General features: G+C 44.3%; 1 protein-coding gene across 1 annotated transcript; it reads right to left on the reverse strand.

The window, feature by feature from the left end:
• Nucleotides 1-5783: 5783 nt before the first annotated feature.
• Nucleotides 5784-20911, reverse strand: FAM199X (family with sequence similarity 199, X-linked). The gene is made up of 6 exons (XM_084813735.1): nt 20522-20911; nt 14140-14359; nt 13666-13815; nt 12407-12568; nt 10028-10285; nt 5784-9296 (listed from the first exon to the last, which is right to left on the reverse strand). The coding sequence occupies exons 1-6, from the start codon at nt 20710-20712 to the stop codon at nt 9126-9128; spliced, it is 1152 nt and encodes a 383-aa protein (XP_084669861.1). The 5' UTR covers nt 20713-20911; the 3' UTR covers nt 5784-9125.
• Nucleotides 20912-22098: the final 1187 nt, after the last annotated feature.

The raw sequence follows: 22098 nt of genomic DNA on the forward strand, positions 1-22098 counted from the left end.
AAGTGATGACCTCCTTGTACAGGTTTTGGCACTTTTTATCCAACAGCTTGTTGTGCAAATATATAAATGAATTCAAGCATTATATGGAATTGCATTAACCATAATTTCCAGGCAGACAGATATATTCCTGAATTTTAATACATGCGCCAACAAGGTATTCAGCTCCATAAATTACTCATTTTATCAGTCTGCAAATAGTTTTATCAGTCAGCGGATGGATTTGTTCTAAGGCATTAGAATCGACTGGTTTTGTAGCTGGACTAAACAGCCCTGCGCCCTAATGTTTCTGCAGATCTGCCCTTTTGGAAGGAAGCACGTGGATTTGTTTGAAGAATGTCTCGTAAGCCATTGCCTTTTGCTTTCTGGATTTTGTATTTAGAAACAAATTCACCGCGCATTGACTCGTTCAGATGGGTTTGTCCCAAAAGCAGAGGGTCACTGCCACAGTGAGGGCACATATGCGGTGGTGGGGCACCATACTTTGCAGGAAGAAGGTCCCAGTTTCAGTCCCCGACTTCTCCAGTTAGAAGGATCAGGTAGCAAGTCATGGGAAATACCTCTCCCTGCCTAAGACCTGAAGAGCCCTTGTCAATTGAACTAGACCAGGGGTCCCCAACACGGCGCCTACAGGCACCCACAATGCTTTTTTCTTTCACTTCCAATTTTTGAAATGCATGGATTTGTATATATCCCTAGCAATTAATACATATGAAATGCCTATATATGAAAATACAACTTTCTAGTAATAATAGCCTTGCTCTTTCTCTCCACCCCTTTCTTTGCTGTGTCTCTCCCTTCCCCATCCCTAGCCTTCTTTCTCTCTTCCTAGCACCTCACCTTGCTCTTTCTCTCCCACTCACCCCTTTATCATGCTATTTCCCCCTCCCTCCAAGCCTCGTGTGGCGCAGAGTGGTAGGTGGCAGTATTGCAACTGAAACTCTCCCCACGACCTGAGTTTGATCCCAGCAGAAGCTGGGTCCCAGGTAGCCGGCTCAGGTTGACTCAGCCTTCCATCCTTCCGAGGTGGGTAAAATGAGTACCCAGCTTGCTCGGGGAAAGGTAGTCACGACTGGGGAAGGCAATGGCAAACCACCCCGCTACAGTCTGCCATGAAAACGCCAGCAAAAGCGGCGTCCCTCTAGGAGTCAGCAATGACTCAGTGCTTGCACAGGAGGAACCTTTCCTTTCCTTTTCCAAGCCTCTAGCCTCACTATTTCTCTCCCCGACCTCTTCACCTCACTGTTTATTTCATTTATTTCATTTATTTATTTATTTAGATTTATCAGCCGCCCATCTGGCCGGCTACCCAGCCACTCTAGGCGGCATACAATACTAATAACAAATTTACATAGGCAACTGAACAACAAAAACACTGCTCTAAAAAACCCTAACCCACCCCAAATGCCCACCTGAACAGCCAGGTTATCATAGAATCATAGAATAGTAGGGTTGGAAGGGGCCTATAAGACTGTTGAGTCCAACCCCACTCCTAGCTTCTAGCCTTTCTTTCTCATCCCTCTACCCCTTTGCTGTGCTATTTCTCCCTCCCTCCAAGCCTCTAGCCTCACTATTTCTCTCCCCCACCTCTTTACCTCGCTGCTTATCCCCGCTCCTAGCCTCATTCTCATCCCTCTACCCCTTTGCTGTGCTATTTCCCCCTCCCTCCCAGCCTCTAGTCTCACTATTTTTCTCCCCCCATCTCCTTTGACTAGCCAGGCCCCCACGGCAGTCACTATGTGACTAGCCACATCCTTCATGGGAGCCATTTTGTAGTGGTCCCCACAGCAGTTTCTCAAATTCCCAAATGGGCCCACGGATCCTAAAAGGTTGGGGACCCCTCGACGAGACAATAATGGACTAAATCAGTGGGGCTGAACCACTTTGAGCCTGAGCAAATTGTTTCGGAGAAGCTCTTGGGGTCTGCTTTCCAGTGGTGGGTGGAATCAGACAGGGGAGCAAAATGCCAAAACATACCAGCATAATTTAGCTGAAAGCTCTTACTACCAGAAACTGAGCCTTAGAAGAGGCAAGTGAACCTTTCAGAATGGGGGGGGGGCATGTCCGCTGGGGGAAGGGGGCTGCACCCCTGGGCTAAATGGGCAAATTATTTAACCTGGTACAAGGCAACTTCTAACCTCTGGTTTGCATGACAAACCAGGGAGCTTCATGAGGTTACAGGATAGGTGGGAGTTCACATGACACAAAAAATACACTCTTTCCGCGCATCTTGTGGTTTGTAATTTTGTGAACCACTCAGAGGTCGGCTATTGGGCAGTATAGAAATGAAATAAATTCATCATCATCATCTTAGGATATAGCGTGTGACACTCAGGAAAGAGCCCTTGTATCAACCAAAGGGAACAGAATACCACATGGTGCAGTGCTCTTACCGTATCTGCAGCAGTAGTGCTCAGCACTGTCAGGCAGCATGCAGGGCTGAGTGACGTCCAACTCCATTTGTGTCATTTTCCAGGCTTCCTAACTGACAGCGCTTTTGATGCCACAGGCAGAGCTTCATCTCACAATGTATGTTAATAATGATCTGAATTCTCTGGAGTTGTAGCCAAAACAGCAGCACCCAGGCACAAAAAGGACATCTCAGCGGACTCTTCTGAAGAACTCCACAGTTTGCAGAAGTACAAAAAAGTATTTAGGAAAAAAACCTCAGAGGACATCACCCCCACCCCGAGCAAAAGAAAACGCAATGAGGACTGAACGTGATCAGTAAACACAGAATGCTGACAAATGTGGAGAGGACAGAAAATTGACTGAGAGGAGGAAGGGAACGACTGGACTAGATCTATGCTAGTGCTTTTTATCAGTACTGAAGTGCCCTGGTTACTGTTGGGGCGAACTACACATTCCATATACCGCTTTTCTAGCTTTAATTCCTGCTTTTTATTTCATATTATCCAAAATACCGCAACAGATCTATGAGGTATAAATGCACAGGAGGGATATAGTGTTACCATGATGGGATCGTATCGACATGACACAAGGTGTAGATCTGGCCCTGGTATCCTAAACAGAAGCACTCCACACCACAATAGGTCCCAATTGTTTGCTGGAATGGAAGAACATCTTTTTAAAACCCTTTAGACTTCTTACAGAAGTTGCCAAGAACAATCATCCAAGGGTGCTTATGCTTATTCATGTACCAAAACCCACTTGCTATCCACGGGCCTGTTCACACCAACACCCTCACATGGCTACAGCATCACTTATGTGTGCATCTTAAAAGCAGGGGTGGGAACTTGGGGCCCTCCAGATGTTTTGGCCTAAAATTCACATCAGCGCTAGCCAGCTTAGCTTAAGTCTGGGTAAAACCTTGACATTATCACAGATAAAGTGAACGCGCCAGCACCATTTTCTGCATCTGAGCTGCTTTTCACTGTTTCACACCCCAAAAACTGAACTTCTGCATGTGCTTTCTTTATGCATGGAACGTAGTAACTTCTGTTTTGAAAGATAGGCAGATGGTACAACCGCAGCACTCCCCCTAGCGGACACCAACCATACTTTCAAGCAAAATGAGATGAGAGCAATTTATTAAGGGGCGACACTTTCAGTAGCTCTATCAGCTTTTGGGGTGCCGATTGTGGTTGCTGCATAGCTGCTAAGGCCTCAGAAGTGATAAGCAACAGTAGCACACAATAGAAAAAGGGATCGGAGCCCCACTGGATAGCGTATTCACCACCACCACCACCCCAAAAGCCTGGAACCAGCCCTGGTGTCCTTCAAAAGGTTTGGGCAAGGCATGCTAAATTGCCACATCCTTTGACTCTGACCCATGTTTCATGGAAGGTACAGTCAGGATAAAAACTATTAGGCAGGACCAAGTTTATTCATGCATATTCTCCTATATGCTCCTGCCGGGAATTTAACATCCGCTTTAGCGGTCCTTTCCTTCTGAGGTTAGGCAGCTGCAGGCAATCAGGGAGAGGGCCTTTGCAGTGGTGGCACTCTAGTTATGGAATATCCTTCCTATATTCAATCTGGATTAATTTACTCAAATCCCTTAGCCCTACAAAGTCACCTCAGATCAGTATATCTAGCTCAATCGTCTATTGCAACTGGCAATGACATCCTTAGACAGTGGGGGTCTTTCCCAGCTTTGCTGAGACAATCAGAAATACGAGGCAGCTGTCTTTGGAATGTTATGTACCACTCAGGACACTGCCAGAAAAGCTATCGCAGAGCTGGAATAGGAGCACAAACAGGCAACCAAAATCAAGAGGTTGGAGCACCTTCTCTATGAGAAAAGGTTCAAGTGCTAGGGAGCCTTTTTCTGTCAAGGGCCATATTCCTTGAAGGTAATTTGTTCAGCTTGGTGGTAAGCAAGGGCAGCAATGACTGGAGCCACCCTTTTCTTCCTCTCCCCTTTTCTCCCACCCCCTTCAGCAGATTGCCTGGGAAGACAGATCTCTCTTGCCAGAGGTCTGAACTGATCACTCGTAGGGGGCTTTTAAAATTAGGTTGTAGGCTGCAGGTTGCCCACTCTTTTAGAGGTTAGAAAAAAGGCAACTGGGAAGACCAGGGTAGAGGGGAAAAGAGGAAATGAATATAGAAATTTTTCTTTCCCCCTCTCATAATACTAGATGACACAGGTCATCCGATGAAATTGGCAGTAGACCCAAACAGGTAAAATTTAGTACTTCTTCAACCAGCGCATAACATATAGAATTCACTGTGCTGGTGTGGTAGCCATTAAGCTTCTATGGCTTCAAAAGGAGATTGGATAAATTCAAGACAATGGTGGAGGAAACATCTATCAATAGCTTTTAGTTACGACAGCTAACTGGAATGCCCATGTTCAGAGGCCGTATTCCTCTTTAAAATGTGCTGGGGAGAAGCAACAGAGGGCTGTCGGCTTCCAGAGGTATCTGGTTGGCCATCAGCTACTGGGCTGGATGAATCTTTCATCGGACCCTGCATGGTTCTTAATCCAAATTAGGCCGACTCAAAGATCACAAAGCATTGCGCAAGCTTTCAAGTCCTCTAAAATCCTTCATCAGGAAAGATGACAAAGCAAAAGGAGGGGGAGAGGGGAAAAAGTGGCTGACGTTCAAGCCGTGGAGTCTGCATTTGGTTACAGTCAAATTAGGCTCTACCAGGCACAGAGATGGTTTCAGTTTGTACCTGGGACCCTCTCAACGGGTGCTGGGAAAAAGAAAAGAACAACGGGTGATCCCCCATTTTGGAAAACAAAATCCAGTTGTTGCCCAAATAATTCTCCATCCTTAGGCGAAATATGCCATTTCCTTGGAAAGCAGGAAACAGACATGGAGAGAAACTAGAGTTTCTATATTAACAAAGCTGACCTAAAGAAAAACCTCCACAAAATAATTAGAATTATTATTTTTGTGTGACAAGGTTCTTAGGACTGTAACCTCTGCCCCTCCAGCTCTCACCACACTAGAATCAGTCCATTCTGCCCAGCGACCCACCCCCAAATGTGTGGACTACCTCCCTAAACATCTCTTTGATGCTGCCTTCCCTTCATTCAAATCCCTCAAAACCCACCTTTGGCCTATCCTCAATCCTTATTTGCAACTATAACCAAACCAGTGACTCACAGCATTGGCCCACGTTCTCCCCCTCTTCTGTTGTTCTCCGCCCACATGTCCATTTTAGTTTGTAAGCTCCATGGAAGCAGGGTCCTATGTTGTTGCCTGTTTAGTTCTGCAAGGCACTATGCACACTGATGACACAGTACAAGTAAATAGCCTGGGGCCGAATCTACTCAGCTATAGATCCTTCCCAAAGATGACACTATACATATTCAGTTGCATTAGCATGTTGCATTTTTTTAATGCTATTCAAAACTACCATATTCATGTGACTATTTTCAAATACAATTGAGAGCTGGGAGGGGAAGGGAGAGGGAATGAGACAGTTGCCCAGTATTTTATACCTATTGGTTAAAATCTTTCACAACATCAAAAAAGAAAGAAAATGTTGTCTACAAACATTGTTGCAAGTAGATACAGAATGTACAGTGGTTGTATATACATGTGCATTTCAGCATACAATACATTTTTCGCAGAAAGTCTGGAAAAAATAGTCCAGATTTAATATATTTAAGACTATCTGAAGCATATTCTCCAAAGTTAAACATCCTCTTTGCTTTGGTTATGAAGCGCATTATCCTCAGGATGCCAATTCTATTGGCTGTTATGAATTAACTCTCAACCGTATTACAAAACATCTCTGAAACCATCTACATTTCTCCCCAATCTTCCCCCTCATGCACTCTGGTCCAATAAGATGCACATAGTCTCGGCTCAAGTTATATGCTAATGGCCCACTATTGCACTGATTTTGAACAATTTGCCAGATAATAATCAAGAATTTTTGCAAGACACAGGGATCATAGAACCACCAATCCAAAAGGGAACGTGTAGTGTTCAGATGATAGCCAGGTGAAACAGTGATCCACTGGAACACCTGATTACCAAAAAGAGTCAAGAGCATGCTAATATTTAAACGGGCCAATGTGCCAACTATTGCTGAAGCAATGTATTAGAAGGGACAGGGGAGGGGGGGAGATTATAAGCACTAACAAGTCATTTTATTTCAGTGTTAATAAGAAATTTGGCTAATGTTCTATAAGATTTTCTACAACTTTTGTACACCAGCCTTAAAGGATTTTAAATTCATATATACAGGTTTATGTAGAGAATTTCTCTGGAAAACTCTACAGTTTTTCTTTGACCACCATGTAGAAAAATAGAACTAAAACAAAAAAAGTTATCACGAACCAAGAGATCATCTCAGATGTTGTGATTGCCAACGTAAGTGGTAAGAACAGGAGTGTGATATCCTTTATTCTGCTTTACAAAAACATTACTGCTTCATTTCAGTCTTAGAACAATTACTAGTAGAAGAGGAAACTGAATGCAGATATACACACATAGAAAATGTAAACAGGTCTCCATATTTAAGTTAAGCTAAGGGAACAGCCATTTTTTCCAGTCAAGTTTTCAGTGCTCCTTCTAAGCTTAGAGAGAAGTAATTCTGAAAGAAGAAAAGTATTTGTTCACTTATACTGATTAAATACTTATGCAGCTTGTAAAGAACTCAAGATAAATAGGATACAGACAGAAGGCTACTGAGTAGATCCCCTCTACTTGCTAATGTTGCTTCCCAAATTGTAAAAAGTATTCACTACGGGATAAAAGTAAAATCCATGGCCTCAGATTGCAGCTTAGCCACTTAACTCCATTTTGAATTTATAATTTAATGCAAGACAAAATGGATGTCCACTGGGTGACCAGCACGTTAAATTTAGATGGACCACCTTAAAAAAAAAGTACATACATAATGTAGTCCCCAAAAAAGTCACTGGATAGTGTTGTGACACCAATTCGATTTTAAGAACCAAGACCTAGGAGGAAGCAAACACTTAAAAGGTTTGTTGCAACGTGGAATAAATGAAGCTAGATCTTTTTTTAAGACTCCAAATTTTGAAATTAAGAGCCTGGGTTATCTCAAGGGTTGAACATTACTTTTAAACACAACCAAGGGAATAGGTTTTGTTATAGATGGTACACAGGAAATCTAACATGTCTAGTGAATTTCAAACATTTTTAAGTGAATGAAATCCATCCAGAGTATCATCTTCTGCTAAACTAAGAGACAGACACGGTTTGGACATCACATTAAACTATAACGTAGCCAGGATCAGAAACCACATTATAAATTAGCTTGTTCAGACAGTCCATAGCTTAAACTAACCAGTTTGTCCCAGTTCAGAAGAAGCAAACTGTGCTTAGATTAAAATGGAAGCAGATGTTTCCAATTTACTCGTGGACATATCAGAGAGAGGAGCGCATGAACCCAAAGTTCATGCGTGCAATGCCGAACTATGGTTTACCATTACATATGAACCCTCCCACAGATTCACATTATGGAGGGTGAACAGTGTAGAGGCAGTACCAATCAAGATGTGCAGCTGTCCTTTCAAATATATCTGCTTAAGTAGTTTGTAGATCGCACTTTCACATGGTTCTTCTAAAAACCCACTCATCAATATTAACCAAATCAGATCAATTTAGCCATTAAACTGAAGAATAATGTGGTTTTAGATAGAAAACATTCCAACATAGGGTCAGGATGAAAATCTCTCACCTTTCCCTAGTAGTAGAATGACAGTGGCTAAGATATGGCTTCTTCAAAAAGCTGGATGGGCTTAGAGGATTAAACACGTTTTGGAAGGACTTCAAAACATCAGGAACTTTTGATCTGCTTTATTTCAGGTTTGCAATTCTCTCCCCATAACCTTCACTTTAAATAAAAGTCTCAACTTAATTTTAAGGCGCAAGACACTACAGTGATTTGGAACATACAAAGAAACATGCATACATAAGAAAAATGTGTCTTTGTTTCTAAGGGCTTCCTCCTGCACATTGTCCCATTGCTTTATAATACTAAATCTGGTCTGTTCTCAATGTGCGACCCACCAAGCTCAATGCAGCCATGTATTGTGGCCTGCCATGCACTTGCAAATACTCCCCAGCCACCCCAGTTTTGCATTCCCAGGCAAGCAGAAAAACACGGGTTTAATAGAGCTCCTTGTGGGCCACTATACATTACTGACAGGATGCATTTGGCTTGGTAGCTCACACATTTCCGAGGCCCTTCTTAAATGGAATTACAATTATCATTTCAGGAAATTTAAAAATGATTTCACATAGCATTAGGCTTTGATAGAAGTGCAGCAGCAAACAAGAATAACGACTTGATGGAGTTTGTTGTTTCTGTTTTGTTACAGAAAACAGTCTAACTGTTTAGGCCATATAGTGGGTAGACGGAAAATACGTTTACCCAAGGACAAACACTTTCTTTCTGTAGTTTTAGTGGAATTAAGAAGGAAATGCAATCTTTCCAGCAGAATATGCAAAGACATTTGAAAGCAAAATACACTAGCATAGGTTTGTTTTTGTTTTTTTAAAGAGTATTTTCTTGATCTCTTATCACTTGCAAAACATATTTTTTAAAATATAGATGGGTGACATAGGAGAGAGAATAGCTTGTCCCAGCTCCAATCAAAATTTTGGTAGAAGTGTATGTAAACAATAGAATAGGCTTAAGGCTTAGAAAGAACACTGATAAATTCACCCCTCTCACATCAGGACATCCACATCTCCTTCATGGTCCTCCTCAGTCACTTTTAAAGAAAGCACCTCTTCATTGAGGAACAAGCCACTCAGTCTCTCCTTCCGAGCCTGTCTCTGCTCTTTCAGTTGCCTCTTGCGCAAAGCCTTCTGCTGAAGTTTGCGTTGTTTAGAACGTTTCTGTCAAAATAAAGAAAATGGCTAAAGTCATTCCTCGTCTTTCAACCGGGACAAAGATACAAGCTATCAGGTTTTTTCCTCCCTACGCATAGGTAGTCTTCACTTTCATATGACAAGAATTCAAAGGCTCTGGAAGGGTCAGCCCACCTGGATACTCATTTATTATGGATTTAGGGTGCACTCCTATGCATCTATAAACAAAGAAGTCCTACAGTTCTCAGCATTCCCTAGCCAGCCATGCTGGCTGGGGAATGCTGGGGGCTTTAGGACGTTTTTCTGTCTAAACATGCATAGGCTTGCACCTTTACTTATTTGCCACATTTCTATACCGCCCAAGAGACAGTACTCTCTGGCCAGTTCACAAAATAGAAGTTAAAATCATAAAACACAAGAATAAAACATAACATAGAATCTGACACAAAGTAAAAATAGCCACAAAGTAAAAGGAAAGCAGAGGACAACACCAGTGCAAGGATAAGAAAACGGAAGGGATCCTTATGAACAAGCGGCAGAGCTTGTTAAACGGCAATACACATAAGACAAGCTTGTTCCTTTCTTCAGGATCCGCAAAAAGGAACACTGAGTTATCGCAACCTGTCTATGTGTTCAAATTTTAACTGTGCTCAAAAATTTTAATGTGCTCAAAAGGTCCTTATTCCCTGTAAAAAAAAAAAAAAAAAATCCATCCTGTGATATTTCTAGGCATACAGTCGCACGATCTGAAGCTTTACTTTTGAATCCCGGATTCGTTCCGCAGCGCTCGTGGACAGGTTGCTGTCACTGTGAGCCCGACTCATGTTGGCGCTGGAGTTGGAACCGGAGTTTCCGACACTGGAACTGCTGCTGCTTGCTGAGCTGACCATGCTGGCGCTGCTGCTGCTGGCGCTGGCGCCGCTCGCACTGGTGCTTCCGCAGCTGTAGCCGCTTCGCTTCCAGTTCTCTCTTGCAGACCGCTGCCGAGAGCCATGCTCCTTGATGTAATTCCTGACCTAAACGGACGGGAGTGGGAGGAAGAGCAGATATAAAAAATACTGAGAAATGTTGGATTAGGCTTTCCAAAGAATGAATCACTGCAACGCACTCTAGATGGGGCTGCCTGCAAAGAGTGTCCGGAAACTTCAGTGGGTTCAAAAAGCAGCTGTGCAAGTCCCAACTGGAACGCGTTACATTATCGCGTAGCTCTGATGGTTTACCAAGTTTGATGGCTTTCGCTTTGCTTCCAGGCTTTCAAAATAGCTTTAAAGCCCTCAACAGTCTAGGATCAGGATATTGAAGGAAGACCACTTCCAATGAGAAGCTTTGTGACAGGGTGGACAGAAACATGTTCAAATAAACATAAACATGCACTACAAAAATCTGGTGGGAAGTAGAGGGATGAGAAGAGGCCGTAGAGGCAGCCACAACACAGAGCTGGGCATGGGGACCAGGCTAGAACACAAGAGCATATGTATTCCCACACTCTGGGGCTCCAATAAAGGCTCTCTGCTGTGAAAGCTCCTTCTACAGTAAGATTAATTAGTCTTTATGACGTCCTAGGACTCATTTTTGGGCAAAGGGGGTTGAGGGAAGACAAGAAATCCATACAATCTTGTGCTCGCACTGGTTTCACAAAATGAGAAAGTAGATTAAGTTCCTTTCACTGCACCATGTTTTGTTATACATAATAGCCAAGCATACACGTACTTTAATTTTGCCTAGATTAGAATTCCATGAAGAGAGTCCAAGCAATGAATGCTGGCCCAAAGAAAGCACAAACGCTTTTATACTCTTTCTTCCCAGGAAACAACACTGATGTGTCCAGCTCTATGCCTGGCACATGGGTTATCTGACTAGATATGTCAATTGCCTGCCTATTTGGCCAAATATTCAGATATCCAAAGAAGAATGTAGGTGGCAGCTTACTTTAAAAAACAATTAATTACAGTGTAAATTATTTGCAAGAATAGAGGTGACAGATGTTCACCCCTGGAAACAAAGTTTCTCCTACTGGCTAACTGCTATACTAGCAGACATACCAAAATGGGAACGTGAATATAGAAGTAGTCATCAGTTATAAAGGTCTCTGTGTGCTGAGAGGGGGGAGTGTTTTTTCATTTTTGGAACTATACTCCAGCACTGGTATGCCATGATAAAAGCCAGATAACTATTCATTGAATCATTTACATTTATAGGAAACTTATCCAACATTTTTTAAAGTTCTAACAATTTTTTAAAAGTGTAGCAAACGAATTTCACTGTTTCTCAATAGGTTAGCTCAGGAGCAGGCAAAAAGTACATCCGAATAGACTGGTGGCTCTCCAGGTTACTTGCTGTAGATCAGCAAAGATTTCTGACTCCAACTGTTCTACAAAAGCAACAGAATGACACTCCACCTGCCCCCCCTCCCATTATACTGCTGAAATGAAGAAAGCTTGGAGTAACCAGAACCGGGGGGGGGGGGGGGGGATTGTGAGCTTTGCTCTATTCTAATACGCAAAACAAGTTATTGGGCTCAGAATTCTGTAATTCTAAGTAGATTTCTTTTGCGCCAGGCTCTGGTTAGTGAATCTCAGGGATCCAGTAAACAAAGTAGATCCTGTAAGCCTGAGGTCTGCCCACACCTGGGTTAACTCATTTGTTTGTGTAGTTTCCACCGGTGCAACCCAACATTGAATGAGTGGACTTCCTCCTCTCCTCCCTGTCCCCCACCCCCTGAAACAGCCTCCCCCAGACCCCCAAATCTACTGGGGAAATTTCTCCGAGCCTCCAGCGTAGATTTTGAAGATGCATGATGGGAAGCAATTGTTGGCAGCATGAGTTAATTGGATACCATCCCATAAGTATCAGGCCTGTGGATAATCAAATAACTTTTATTAGAAAAGCAAAGTTAATGCTTTAAACATTCTTCACCAATATTTGACCAAATATGCCCAACCCTGTCATAACCCAACTCTAACCTGCCCTTAGAAGAACCCAAGTATATGCCATTTGAAACCATTAAGCACAAAGCCAAGTTCTCAGTATTTAGGAACAGCCAGTCATTACCATTTACAGAGATATGCAGCAACACCACAGATTCCACACGACAACAGACACTTGGTTTAAAGGAAACTCAGGTAACTTTAAGATACCTGTTTCAGCTTCTCATCAGTGAGGCAATTTAGTTCGATAATGAACTCGTTGTCTGTAGGCGAAATCTGAGCAGTAGGATCAATAATCTTAATAATGTCAAGCTGCTCTCGAAGCCCCATCTCTGTGCTGACTTTACGACTCAGATACTCAATATATTCAACCTAAGAAAAATAGGAAAGTAGTTACTAACAATGTCCACGGAGGTCATGAAGAGAGGGTCTGCTCCAAGTACTCCCACCTTCAGAGGAGAAGTGGGTGATAGGAGACGGGGCCTTCTCATTTGTGGCATCCTCCCTTTGGAATACCCTCCACAGAGAAATCTGGGTACTACCATCCCTGATCACATTTAGACAGCAAGTCAACCTTACTTTCTCTTGTCCCAAATGTCTTCCTAATGACTGCTGCCTATTGGTTATGCTGCTTCTCCAATGTGTTAGGCTGCATAGCTGATTGTGTTTGTATGTGTGCACACACGTGTATATTACTTAGATTGTTTAGGGTTTTATGTATACTGCTTTGGGCAATGAATGATGGAAAGGAATGGGGGATAAACTGAAGAAGAGCTGACATTATTTAAGATACGGTGAGTAACACCCACAGAAAAACACAAAATGAGAAATTAACTTCCCCTCTGTAATTAAGTGCACTTACTCTTACATATCATAGTTTTTATCTGCTATACCTATACCTGCGACACCCTAAATCTGACAGAGACGCCCTTCTCTATGTCCTGACTGTGGCTGAGGTTCAGCTGATGGGGATGAGAGAGGGGGCCTTCTTTGGGACCACACCACCATTGTTGAACTCTCTGCCCCCACTGTTGAACTCAGGAGGCTCCCTCTCTTACAATGTTTCACCATATGGCAAAACCTTCCCTGTTGGAGCAAGCTTTTATTTTATCAGATAGATAGCCTTTTTTCAGACGCCTGTTTATCCACTGCATCTATTTTTATTGTATATTTTCAAATTTTATTTTCTTTTATGGTTGCTTTTAGTTGTTGTTAGCTATCCTGAGTAGTGCATCGAAAGGGTGGGATACACTTTTATATAAATCAAAGGTGGGCAACTTGTGGCTGTCCTGATGTTTTGGCCTACAACTCCCATCTCCCATAGCCAGCACAGCCAATGGTAGGGATGATGAGAGTTGTAGGCCAAAACATCTGGAGGACCACAAGTTGCCCACTCATGATATAAAAAAATAAACAAGCATGTTTGCAAGGATGCAGTCACCTGCTTCTTCCAAATACAGAGGTTTTACCTGTTCATCGTTAGTCATTGCACTCCATGGGAGCTCATCGAGATTCCTGTGTTTGTTTTTCTTTTTTGGAAGCAGGCAAGGAGAGCTTGGAATACTGGGTATGATGTCAGAAAGCACATCACTTCCACTGGCAATGTCACTGCCAGGCAACTTACAGTGACAGACAAAAGAAAATTAGATGAAGATTTCAGAATACAACAGTGCAGTCCAATACTATATAACATGCTATGGAACATCAATGTTCGACATAGGAAATTAAGGCTGCAATCCTAGACAATCCCACACAGACGTACCTGGAGTAAACTCTATTGAAACAAGCCACACTTACATCTGAGTAAGCATGGCTAGCTTTACACTGCTCTTTAACTGTTGCTTTGAAAAAAACAACCCTTTCAGTCCTGTTGTATAAACCCTAGCAGCTTTTCATTGCACAGACAGCCCTTTCCCTTCACCCAACTGCAAAAGTATTTTTACCTGCCATTCAAACTCACTGTCTGACCAGTCCCAATACGTGCTAATGGAGGAAGAGACATCGCTGCAGACACTGCCCTCTGGGAACAAATCAAAAGACGTCAACTCCTGATCATCCAAGAGAGAGAAGCAGTCATCCTGATCACCGACAGACACAGAAGAAAACAGTTCTTCACTGCATTCGGAGCTGGCCACGCTTGTGCCACATGAAGTCAAGTTCCACCTACAAAAAAGTGCAGCAGTTACTTTTAACCTCAAAACTTTGGAAACATCTCGTGTTGAAGTCCTTGCCTGACATAGTAATAATAGCAAAGGGGAAAGCACCACCTGTTAATTCTGTTTGCCAAGCAGCTACTAGAAGCAAGGTGAATTTAAAACAATAGTAAACCTACCCACCATTCCAATCTAACTCAGAGCAAATATTCTGAAACCAATATATATTAGTATTTACTAGCTAAATCTCTTAAATTTCTTTATTTTTAAAAATCACAATCTTTAAAAAAAATTACCCATACATCTCTCCTGGCCTCACTCTATCTTCCTAAATCTGAAGCATGGCGAATACTACTGACCTCCCTTAGGACTGTGTTAAGAAGTACAAACTAGAGTATTCAACACATCCCAAATGCCTTAAGAAGTGCTATATAAGTGCTAATTATTACCTGGGCTAAAGCTGTAGGAGAAAAAGTTGTCATGGACAGGGACCACTTCTGAACAGAGATTTATCAGCAACCTGAATAACCTATGTACCAGAATAAATTATCTTCCCAATTTTGAAAGAAAACCCCTCCAGAATTTAAAATTAATAGGAGCAGAATGGAACACCAGTGGGATTTAAGGAGAGCGTGAAGGACACTGCGGAGCTACTCTTTTTAATTCTTTTTGTATTATTCATATTGCTTTTAATTACTGTTTTTCTATTAACATATTTTATTTGTATATAATAAAGAGCTCAAAAGAAGATAAAACACCCACACGTAATTATACAATTCAGATGATTACCCTTATATAAACGTGGTCCATTCTGACAGAAAACTATCAATTTCAAACACAGGAGGGTTGTTTTTTTTCCTTTCAACGCTTGGGAGATAAGTTGTTCAAGTTGCTGATAAATCTCCGTTCAGAAGTGGTCCTTGTCCATGACATGATGTGCGGCTCAGGGGGCCTTTATGAAATCTACAAGCCTAGTTCTCCAACTACCTCTAATATTGGCCAAAACATGTCATCCACATATCCTCCATAGCCTTCCAAAATAGTAGCTCTGTGAGTATTACAGCAAAATCCTATGCACGTTTAGACAGAAAAAAGTCCTACAACTCCCAGCATGGCTGGCTGGGGCACGCTGGGGGTTGTAGGACTTTTTTTCTGTCTTAACATGCATAGGATTGCACCCTTACTGTTGTTTGTGCAGGACAATGAGACCGGGGGTGTTCTATCAATCATTTCCTGTATTATTTGCTACAAAAACATAGTAAACTTATAAATAGCAGAAGGTAAGGCAGCTGTCCCCTTCATGAATCACTGCCTTGTTGTGGCAAAGGGGCTTGCATAACTCAGTGAAGCCATAAGCTATGCCATGCAGGGCCACCCAAGACGGACAGGTCATGGCAAAGAGTTCTGACAAAACGTGGTCCACTGGAGAAGGAAATGGCAACCCACTCCAGTATTCTTGCCAAGAAAACCCCATGGAACGTATCACAAGGCTAAAAGAGACGACACCAGAAGATGAGCCCCTCAGGTCGGAAGGTGTCCAATATGCTACTGGGGAAGAGCAGAGGGTGTTTCCAAGTAGCGCCAGAAAGAGTGAAGCGGCTGGGCCAAAGCCGAAAGGACACTCAGCTGTGGATGTGTCTGGTGATGAAAAGAACATCCGATGCTGTAAAGAACAATATTGTTTAGGAACCTGGAATTTAAGATCAATTAATCAAGGTAAGCTGGAGGTGGTCAAACATGAGATGGCAAGATTGAACATCGACATCTTGGGAATCAGCGGACGAAAATGGACAGGCATGGGCGAATTTAATTCAGGTGCCCATTATATCTACTGCTGTGGGCAAGAATCCCTTAGAAGAAATGGAGTAGCACTCATAGTCAACAAAAGGGTGGGAAAAGCAGTACTGGGGTACAATCTCAAAAATGATAGAATGATCTCAGTACGAATCCAAGGCAAACCATTCAACATCACAGTAATTCAAGTCTATGCCCCAAACACTGAGGCCGAAGAAGCTGAGGTTGATCGGTTCTATGAAGACCTACAACACCTTCTAGAACTAACACCAAAAAAAGATGTCCTCTTCATCATAGGGGATTGGAATGCTAAAGTAGGAAGTCAAGAAATCACCGGGATAACAGGCAAGCATGGCCTTGGTGTACAAAATGAAGCAGGACAAAGGCTAATAGAGTTTTGCCAAGAGAACATGCTGATCATAACAAACACTCTTTTCCAACAGCACAAGAGGAGACTCTACACATGGACGTCACCAGATGGTCAATATCGAAATCAGATTGATTATGTCCTTTGCAGCCAAAGATGAAGAAGCTCTATACAGTCAGTAAAAACAAGACCTGGAGCTGACTGTGGCTCAGATCATGAGCTGCTTCTTGCAAAATTTCAGCTTAAATTGAAGAACGTAGGGAAAACCACTACACCATTCCGGTATGACCTAAATCATATCCCTTATGAATATACAGAGGAGGTGAGGAATGGATTTAAGGGATTAGACCTGATAGACAGAGTGCCTGAGGAACTATGGACGGAGGTCCGTAACATTGTTCAGGAGGCAGCAACGCAATCCACCCCAAGGAAAAGAAATGCAAGAAAGCCAAGTGGCTGCTTGATGAGGCTTTACAAGTAGCTGAGGAAAGAAGGGAAGCGAAAAGCAAAGGAGAAAGGGGAAGATATACCCAACTGAATGCAGAGTTCCAGAGAATAGCAAGGAGAGACAAGAAGGCCTTCTTAAATGAACAATGCAAAGAAATGGAGGAAAACAATAGAATGGGAAAGACTAGAGATCTTTTCAAGAAAATCGGAGATCTCAAGGGAACGTTTTGTGCAAAGACGGGCATGATAAAGGACAAAGAAGGCAGGGACCGAACAGAAGCGGATGAGATTAAGAAGAGGAGAAAGAATACACAGCAGAACTATACAGGAAAGATCTGAATGTCCCTGATAGCCATGATAGTGTGGTCACTGAACTTGAACAGAACATCCTCAAGAGTGATGTCAAGTGGGCCTTAGGAAGCATTACTAACAACAAAGCTAGTGGAGATGACAGTATTCCAGCTGAGCTATTTAAAATCCTAAAAGATGATGCTGTTAAAGTGCTGCACTCAATATGCCAACACATTTGGAACACTCAACAGAGGCCACAAGACTGGAAAAGGTCAGTTTATATTCCAGTTCCAAAGATGCAGACAAACTGGAGAGGGTTCAGAGGAGGGCAACAAAGATGATCAGGGGACTGGAAACAAAGCCCTATGAAGAGAGACTGAAAGAAATGGGCATGTTTAGCCTTGAGAAGAGAAGACTAAGGGGAGATATGATAGCACTCTTCAAGTACTTGAAAGGTTGTCACAGAGAAGAAGGCCAGGATCTCTTCTTGATCATCCCAGAGTGCAGGACATGGAATAATGGGCTCAAGTTCCAGGAAGCCAGATTCCGGCTGAACATCAGGAAAAACTTCCTGACTGTAAGAGCAATACGACAATGGAACCAATTACCTGGGGAGGTGGTGGGCTCTCCCACACTGGAGGCGTTCAAGACGAGGCTGGACAGCCATTTGTCAGGGATGCTCTGACTTGGATTCCTGCATTGAGCAGGGGGTTGGACTCGATGGCCTTGTAGGCCCCTTCCAACCCTACTATTCTATGATTCTATGATTCTATGATTCTAAGAGCAATGCCAAAGAGTGTTCAAACTACTGTACAATTGCGCTCATTTCACATGCCAGCAAGGTGATGCTCAAAATCCTACAAGCTAGGCTTCAGCAGTATGTGAACCGAGAACTACCGGAAGTACAAACTGGGTTCCGAAGAGGCAGAGGAACTAGAGATCAAATCGCCAACATTCGCTGGATCATGGAGAAAGCAAGAGAATTTCAGAAAAACATCTATTTCTGCTTCACTGACTATGCTAAAGCCATTGGTTGTGTGGATCACAAAACAGACTGTGGCAAATTCTTAAAGAGATGGGAGTACCAGACCACCTTACCTGTCTCCTGAGACACCTGTACGAGGGTCAAGAAGCAACAGTGAAAACCGGACATGGAACAACCGATTGGTTCCAAATTGGGAAAGGAGTACGACAAGGCTGCATATTGTCGCCCTGCTTATTTAACTTACATGCAGAGTACATCATGAGAAACGCCGGGTTGGATGAAACACAGGTCGGAATTAAGATTGCCAGGGGAATTATCAACAACCTCAGAGACGCAGACGATACCACCCTAATGGCAGAAAGCGAAGAGGATCTCAAGAGCCTCTTGTTGAGGGTGAAAGTGGAGAGTGCAAAAGCTGGTTTGAAACTCAACATTAAAAAAACGAAGATCATGACATCTGGCCCTATCACTTCCTGGCATATAGAAGGGGAAGAAATGGAAGCAGTGACAGATTTTACTTTCTTGGGCTCCAAGATCACCGCAGACGGTGACTGTGGCCATGAAATTCAAAGACGCTTGCTTCTTGGGAGGAAAGCTATGGCAAACCTAGACAGCATAGTAAGAAGCAGGGACATCACCTTGCCAACAAAGGTCCGTATAATCAAAGCTATGGTTTTCCCAGTAGCAACGTACGGCTGTGAGAGCTGGACTATAAGGAAGGCTGAGCGCCGAAGAATTGCTGCTTTCAAACTGTGGTGCTGGAGAAGACTCTTACGAGTCCCCTGGACTGCAAGGAGGTCAAATCAATCAATCCTAAAGGAAATCAACCCTGACTGCTCATTGGAAGGACAGATACTGAAGCTCAAATATTTTGGCCACCAAATGAGAAGAGAAAACTCCCTGAAAAAGACCCTGATGCTGGGAAAGATTGAAGGCAAAAGGAGAAGGGGATGGCAGAGGATGAGATGACTAGATAGCATCAGCGATGCAATGAACATGAATTTGAGTACACTCCGGGAGAGCGGAGGACAGGAAGGCCTGGCATGCTATGGTCCACGGGGTCATGAAGTGTCAGACACAACTTAACGACTGAACAACAAGGCAGCTGTACACTGTCTCCAGCCCCACAAAGGTAAGACAGCTGCTCCCCTTTAATTCAATTTCCAGAAGGGTACCAGTGTTAGTTTACTGCAGCAAAAACAACAGAGTCTTGTGGAACCTCAAACTCTTAACAAATCATATGTACTTCATGCATATCATGAAGGGGGCAGTGTCCACGGAAGTTTATGCCAAAATAGATGTATGTCTTTAAGGCACCACAAGACTCTGTTGTCTTCGCTTTAATTCAAACACATGAAAACTTTTACCCATGCCAGCCTGCTCCCTCGCTTTGCCTTAATCATTATCACTAACCACCATGTTTGATCCCAGTTCTAGAGAAAGATCAAGGCAGCAGCTGGTGCTATTCTTCCACACACACACGCTCTTTTTTCTATCCTCACAGCAGCCCTCCAAGGTAGGCCAAGCACAGAGATGAAAAGACTGGCCCAAGGTCACATGGTGTGATTGGTGGCTGAGCAGGGATTTGAACCGGGATGTCTCCTAGGGTAACCATATGTCCTCTTTACAGTGGACAGTCCTCTATTTGAAGGGCTGTCCAGTCCCAGTTTGAAGATCAAGAACCATAACAACGGTTGCCCAGCAACAGTTAGCGCACCTGGACAGGCAGGCAGGCACACAGGTGTTCTGCACTAGGGGAGACTGACTGTACTCCTATTTGAACTGTTGAGTAGGACCCAGCCTTAATCATACTTCAAGGAGAGCCAGTGTGGTGTAGCGACTAGAGTATTGGGCTGGCAATCGGGAGATATGGGTTCTGCTCCCCACTGGGTCCTTTGGGCCAGTCACAGGCTCTCAGCCCAACCTACCTCGCAGGGTTGTTGTTGCGAGGCTAAAACAGGTTTACGTACACCGCCTTGAGTTCCTTAAGGAGCAAAAAGGCAGATTATAAACGTATTATATAAATCTAATCAAATAAACGAACGGGGCTTAGGTTAGCCATGCCTAAATTAAGCCCCACGGATTTCGGCGGCTTACTCCGACGTTCGGATGCAGCCCCTCACACTCCGTCCCTAGCCCTGCGCCGGCACACGCGCATGGGCGTGCGCAACTGCCATCCAAAGGCGCGTCCTCCTCTGGGTGCGGGGGGAGGACGCGCCTCGCGAGCGCCCGCGCAGCCCGCGGCGCACGTGGCCACGCGGCCCGCGCCCGAGGCGGCGCCCGCCTACCTGTGCGAGTGCAGGCGGCGCAGCGGGTCGGTGCGGTGGCAGGACGAGAGGTGGCAGCCGAAGTCGCTGACGTCCAGGCAGGCCGGGCCCTCGTCGCACAAGCTGAGGCTGCCGTGGGCGCGGGGCGGCGGCGACAGGAGGGCGCCGGGCTCGTCGGGGGCCAGGAACTTCTGCGGCTCCTCGCCGGCCATGGCGGCGCGGGCCGGGGGCGCGGGCGCGGGGCGCGCGGCCTACTCCGCCCGCGCGCGCCCCCACCGGGCCGGGAAGCGGCGCGCCCAGCCGGCCGCCATAACCAGACGCCGCCGGCCCCCCTGGCGCCGGCTCGGAAACGAAACGAAACGCCACACGACGCGGCCGCGTCCCCCCCTCAGCCGCTCCTGCCCGGCGACCGGAAGCCGCGTGCACCCGCTTCCGGTTCCTCGGACGACGAGAAGAGCGGGCCTTCGCCGAGAGAGGCGCTCTTTTTCTCCTCCCAGCCCCTGCGAGCGCGACAGCGCCCCCTGCAGCAGCATCGGAGGCTAAAGGCGACGTGCGGGCTGGCCGGTCCTAGCGGACGACTCTCCCGCCGTTGATTGACAGGGGGTCTAAAAAAAAAAGCGACGAATGGCCGAGCAGCCTCACGTTGGTCCCCCCTCCTCGTTATTATACGGTTCATGCTGTGCAAAGACGGAAATCATTTCATATGCAACTAAATAAATGATAGTTGACAATAAACAAGGGAGTGTATTAATGAGAAAGAGTCCTGGGGCACCTTAAAGACTAGCAAATGTATTAAGCCACATCCACAGCTGGCCATCTTTATATTTATTAGGGCCGGCCAACCCAAATGCCACACAAAAGTGTGCAAGCTTTCGATGCCTCCAGAACCTTGAAAACCCTATATGGTTCCAGCCCAGGCTATCTCAAGGAGCGCCTCCAACAACACCAGGGACGCCACTCAACAAGATCAGCCACGGCAGACCTTCTGTCTGTCAAATCAGCCAGGACAGCTAGACTGGTGAGGACCAGGGAGAGGGCTTTTTCTGTGGTGGCCCCCCACTCTGTGGAATTCCCTCCCTAGTGACCTCCACCATTCCTCCTCTTTGATGAGCTTTCGCTGGGCTTTAAAAACCTGGCTGTTCAGGTGGGCATTTGGGGTGGGTTAGGGTTTTTTAGAGCAGTATTGTTTTATTCAGTTGATTATGTAAATTTGTTGTATTTTGTGTTATTAGTATTATACGCTGCCTAGAGTGGCCGGGTAGCCAGCCAGATGGGCGGCTAATAAATCTAATAAATAAATAAAGATATTGCCCAACTGTGAATTTCATATTTATTGTCTCTCATGGACCAGCACCACTGTCTTTGTTTAAATGGACTCATGTCCATGATTATAGACTCATGTCCAAGAAAGGTGATATCATGATAAATTTGTTAGTCTTTAGGCGCCACAAGACTGTTGCTTTTGCTGCAGCAGACTAATATACCCGGCCCTATGGAAACTGAATATTTTTAATGGTCTGTGGACTGGAAATAAAGAACTACTAATAAGTTGATGATGAACTTGAGCACGCTCCGGGAGAGAGCGCAGGACAGGAAGG

This window comes from Heloderma suspectum, chromosome 9 (assembly GCF_057233095.1).
Source record: "Heloderma suspectum isolate Gila_16-S chromosome 9, 16-S_ref, whole genome shotgun sequence".
Taxonomy (NCBI): domain Eukaryota; kingdom Metazoa; phylum Chordata; class Lepidosauria; order Squamata; family Helodermatidae; genus Heloderma; species Heloderma suspectum.

Bases quoted from the DNA above. Each gene is read 5' to 3' on its own strand.
- FAM199X (XM_084813735.1), bottom strand. From the start codon at position 20,712: ATGGCCGGCGAGGAGCCGCAGAAGTTCCTGGCCCCCGACGAGCCCGGC. The intron at 13,816-14,139 runs GTAAAAATACTT...TGTCACTGTAAG, and splicing joins ACAGTGAGTTTGAATGGCAG to TTGCCTGGCAGTGACATTGC. The intron at 12,569-13,665 runs GTAAAACCTCTG...TATTTTTCTTAG, and splicing joins CAATGACTAACGATGAACAG to GTTGAATATATTGAGTATCT.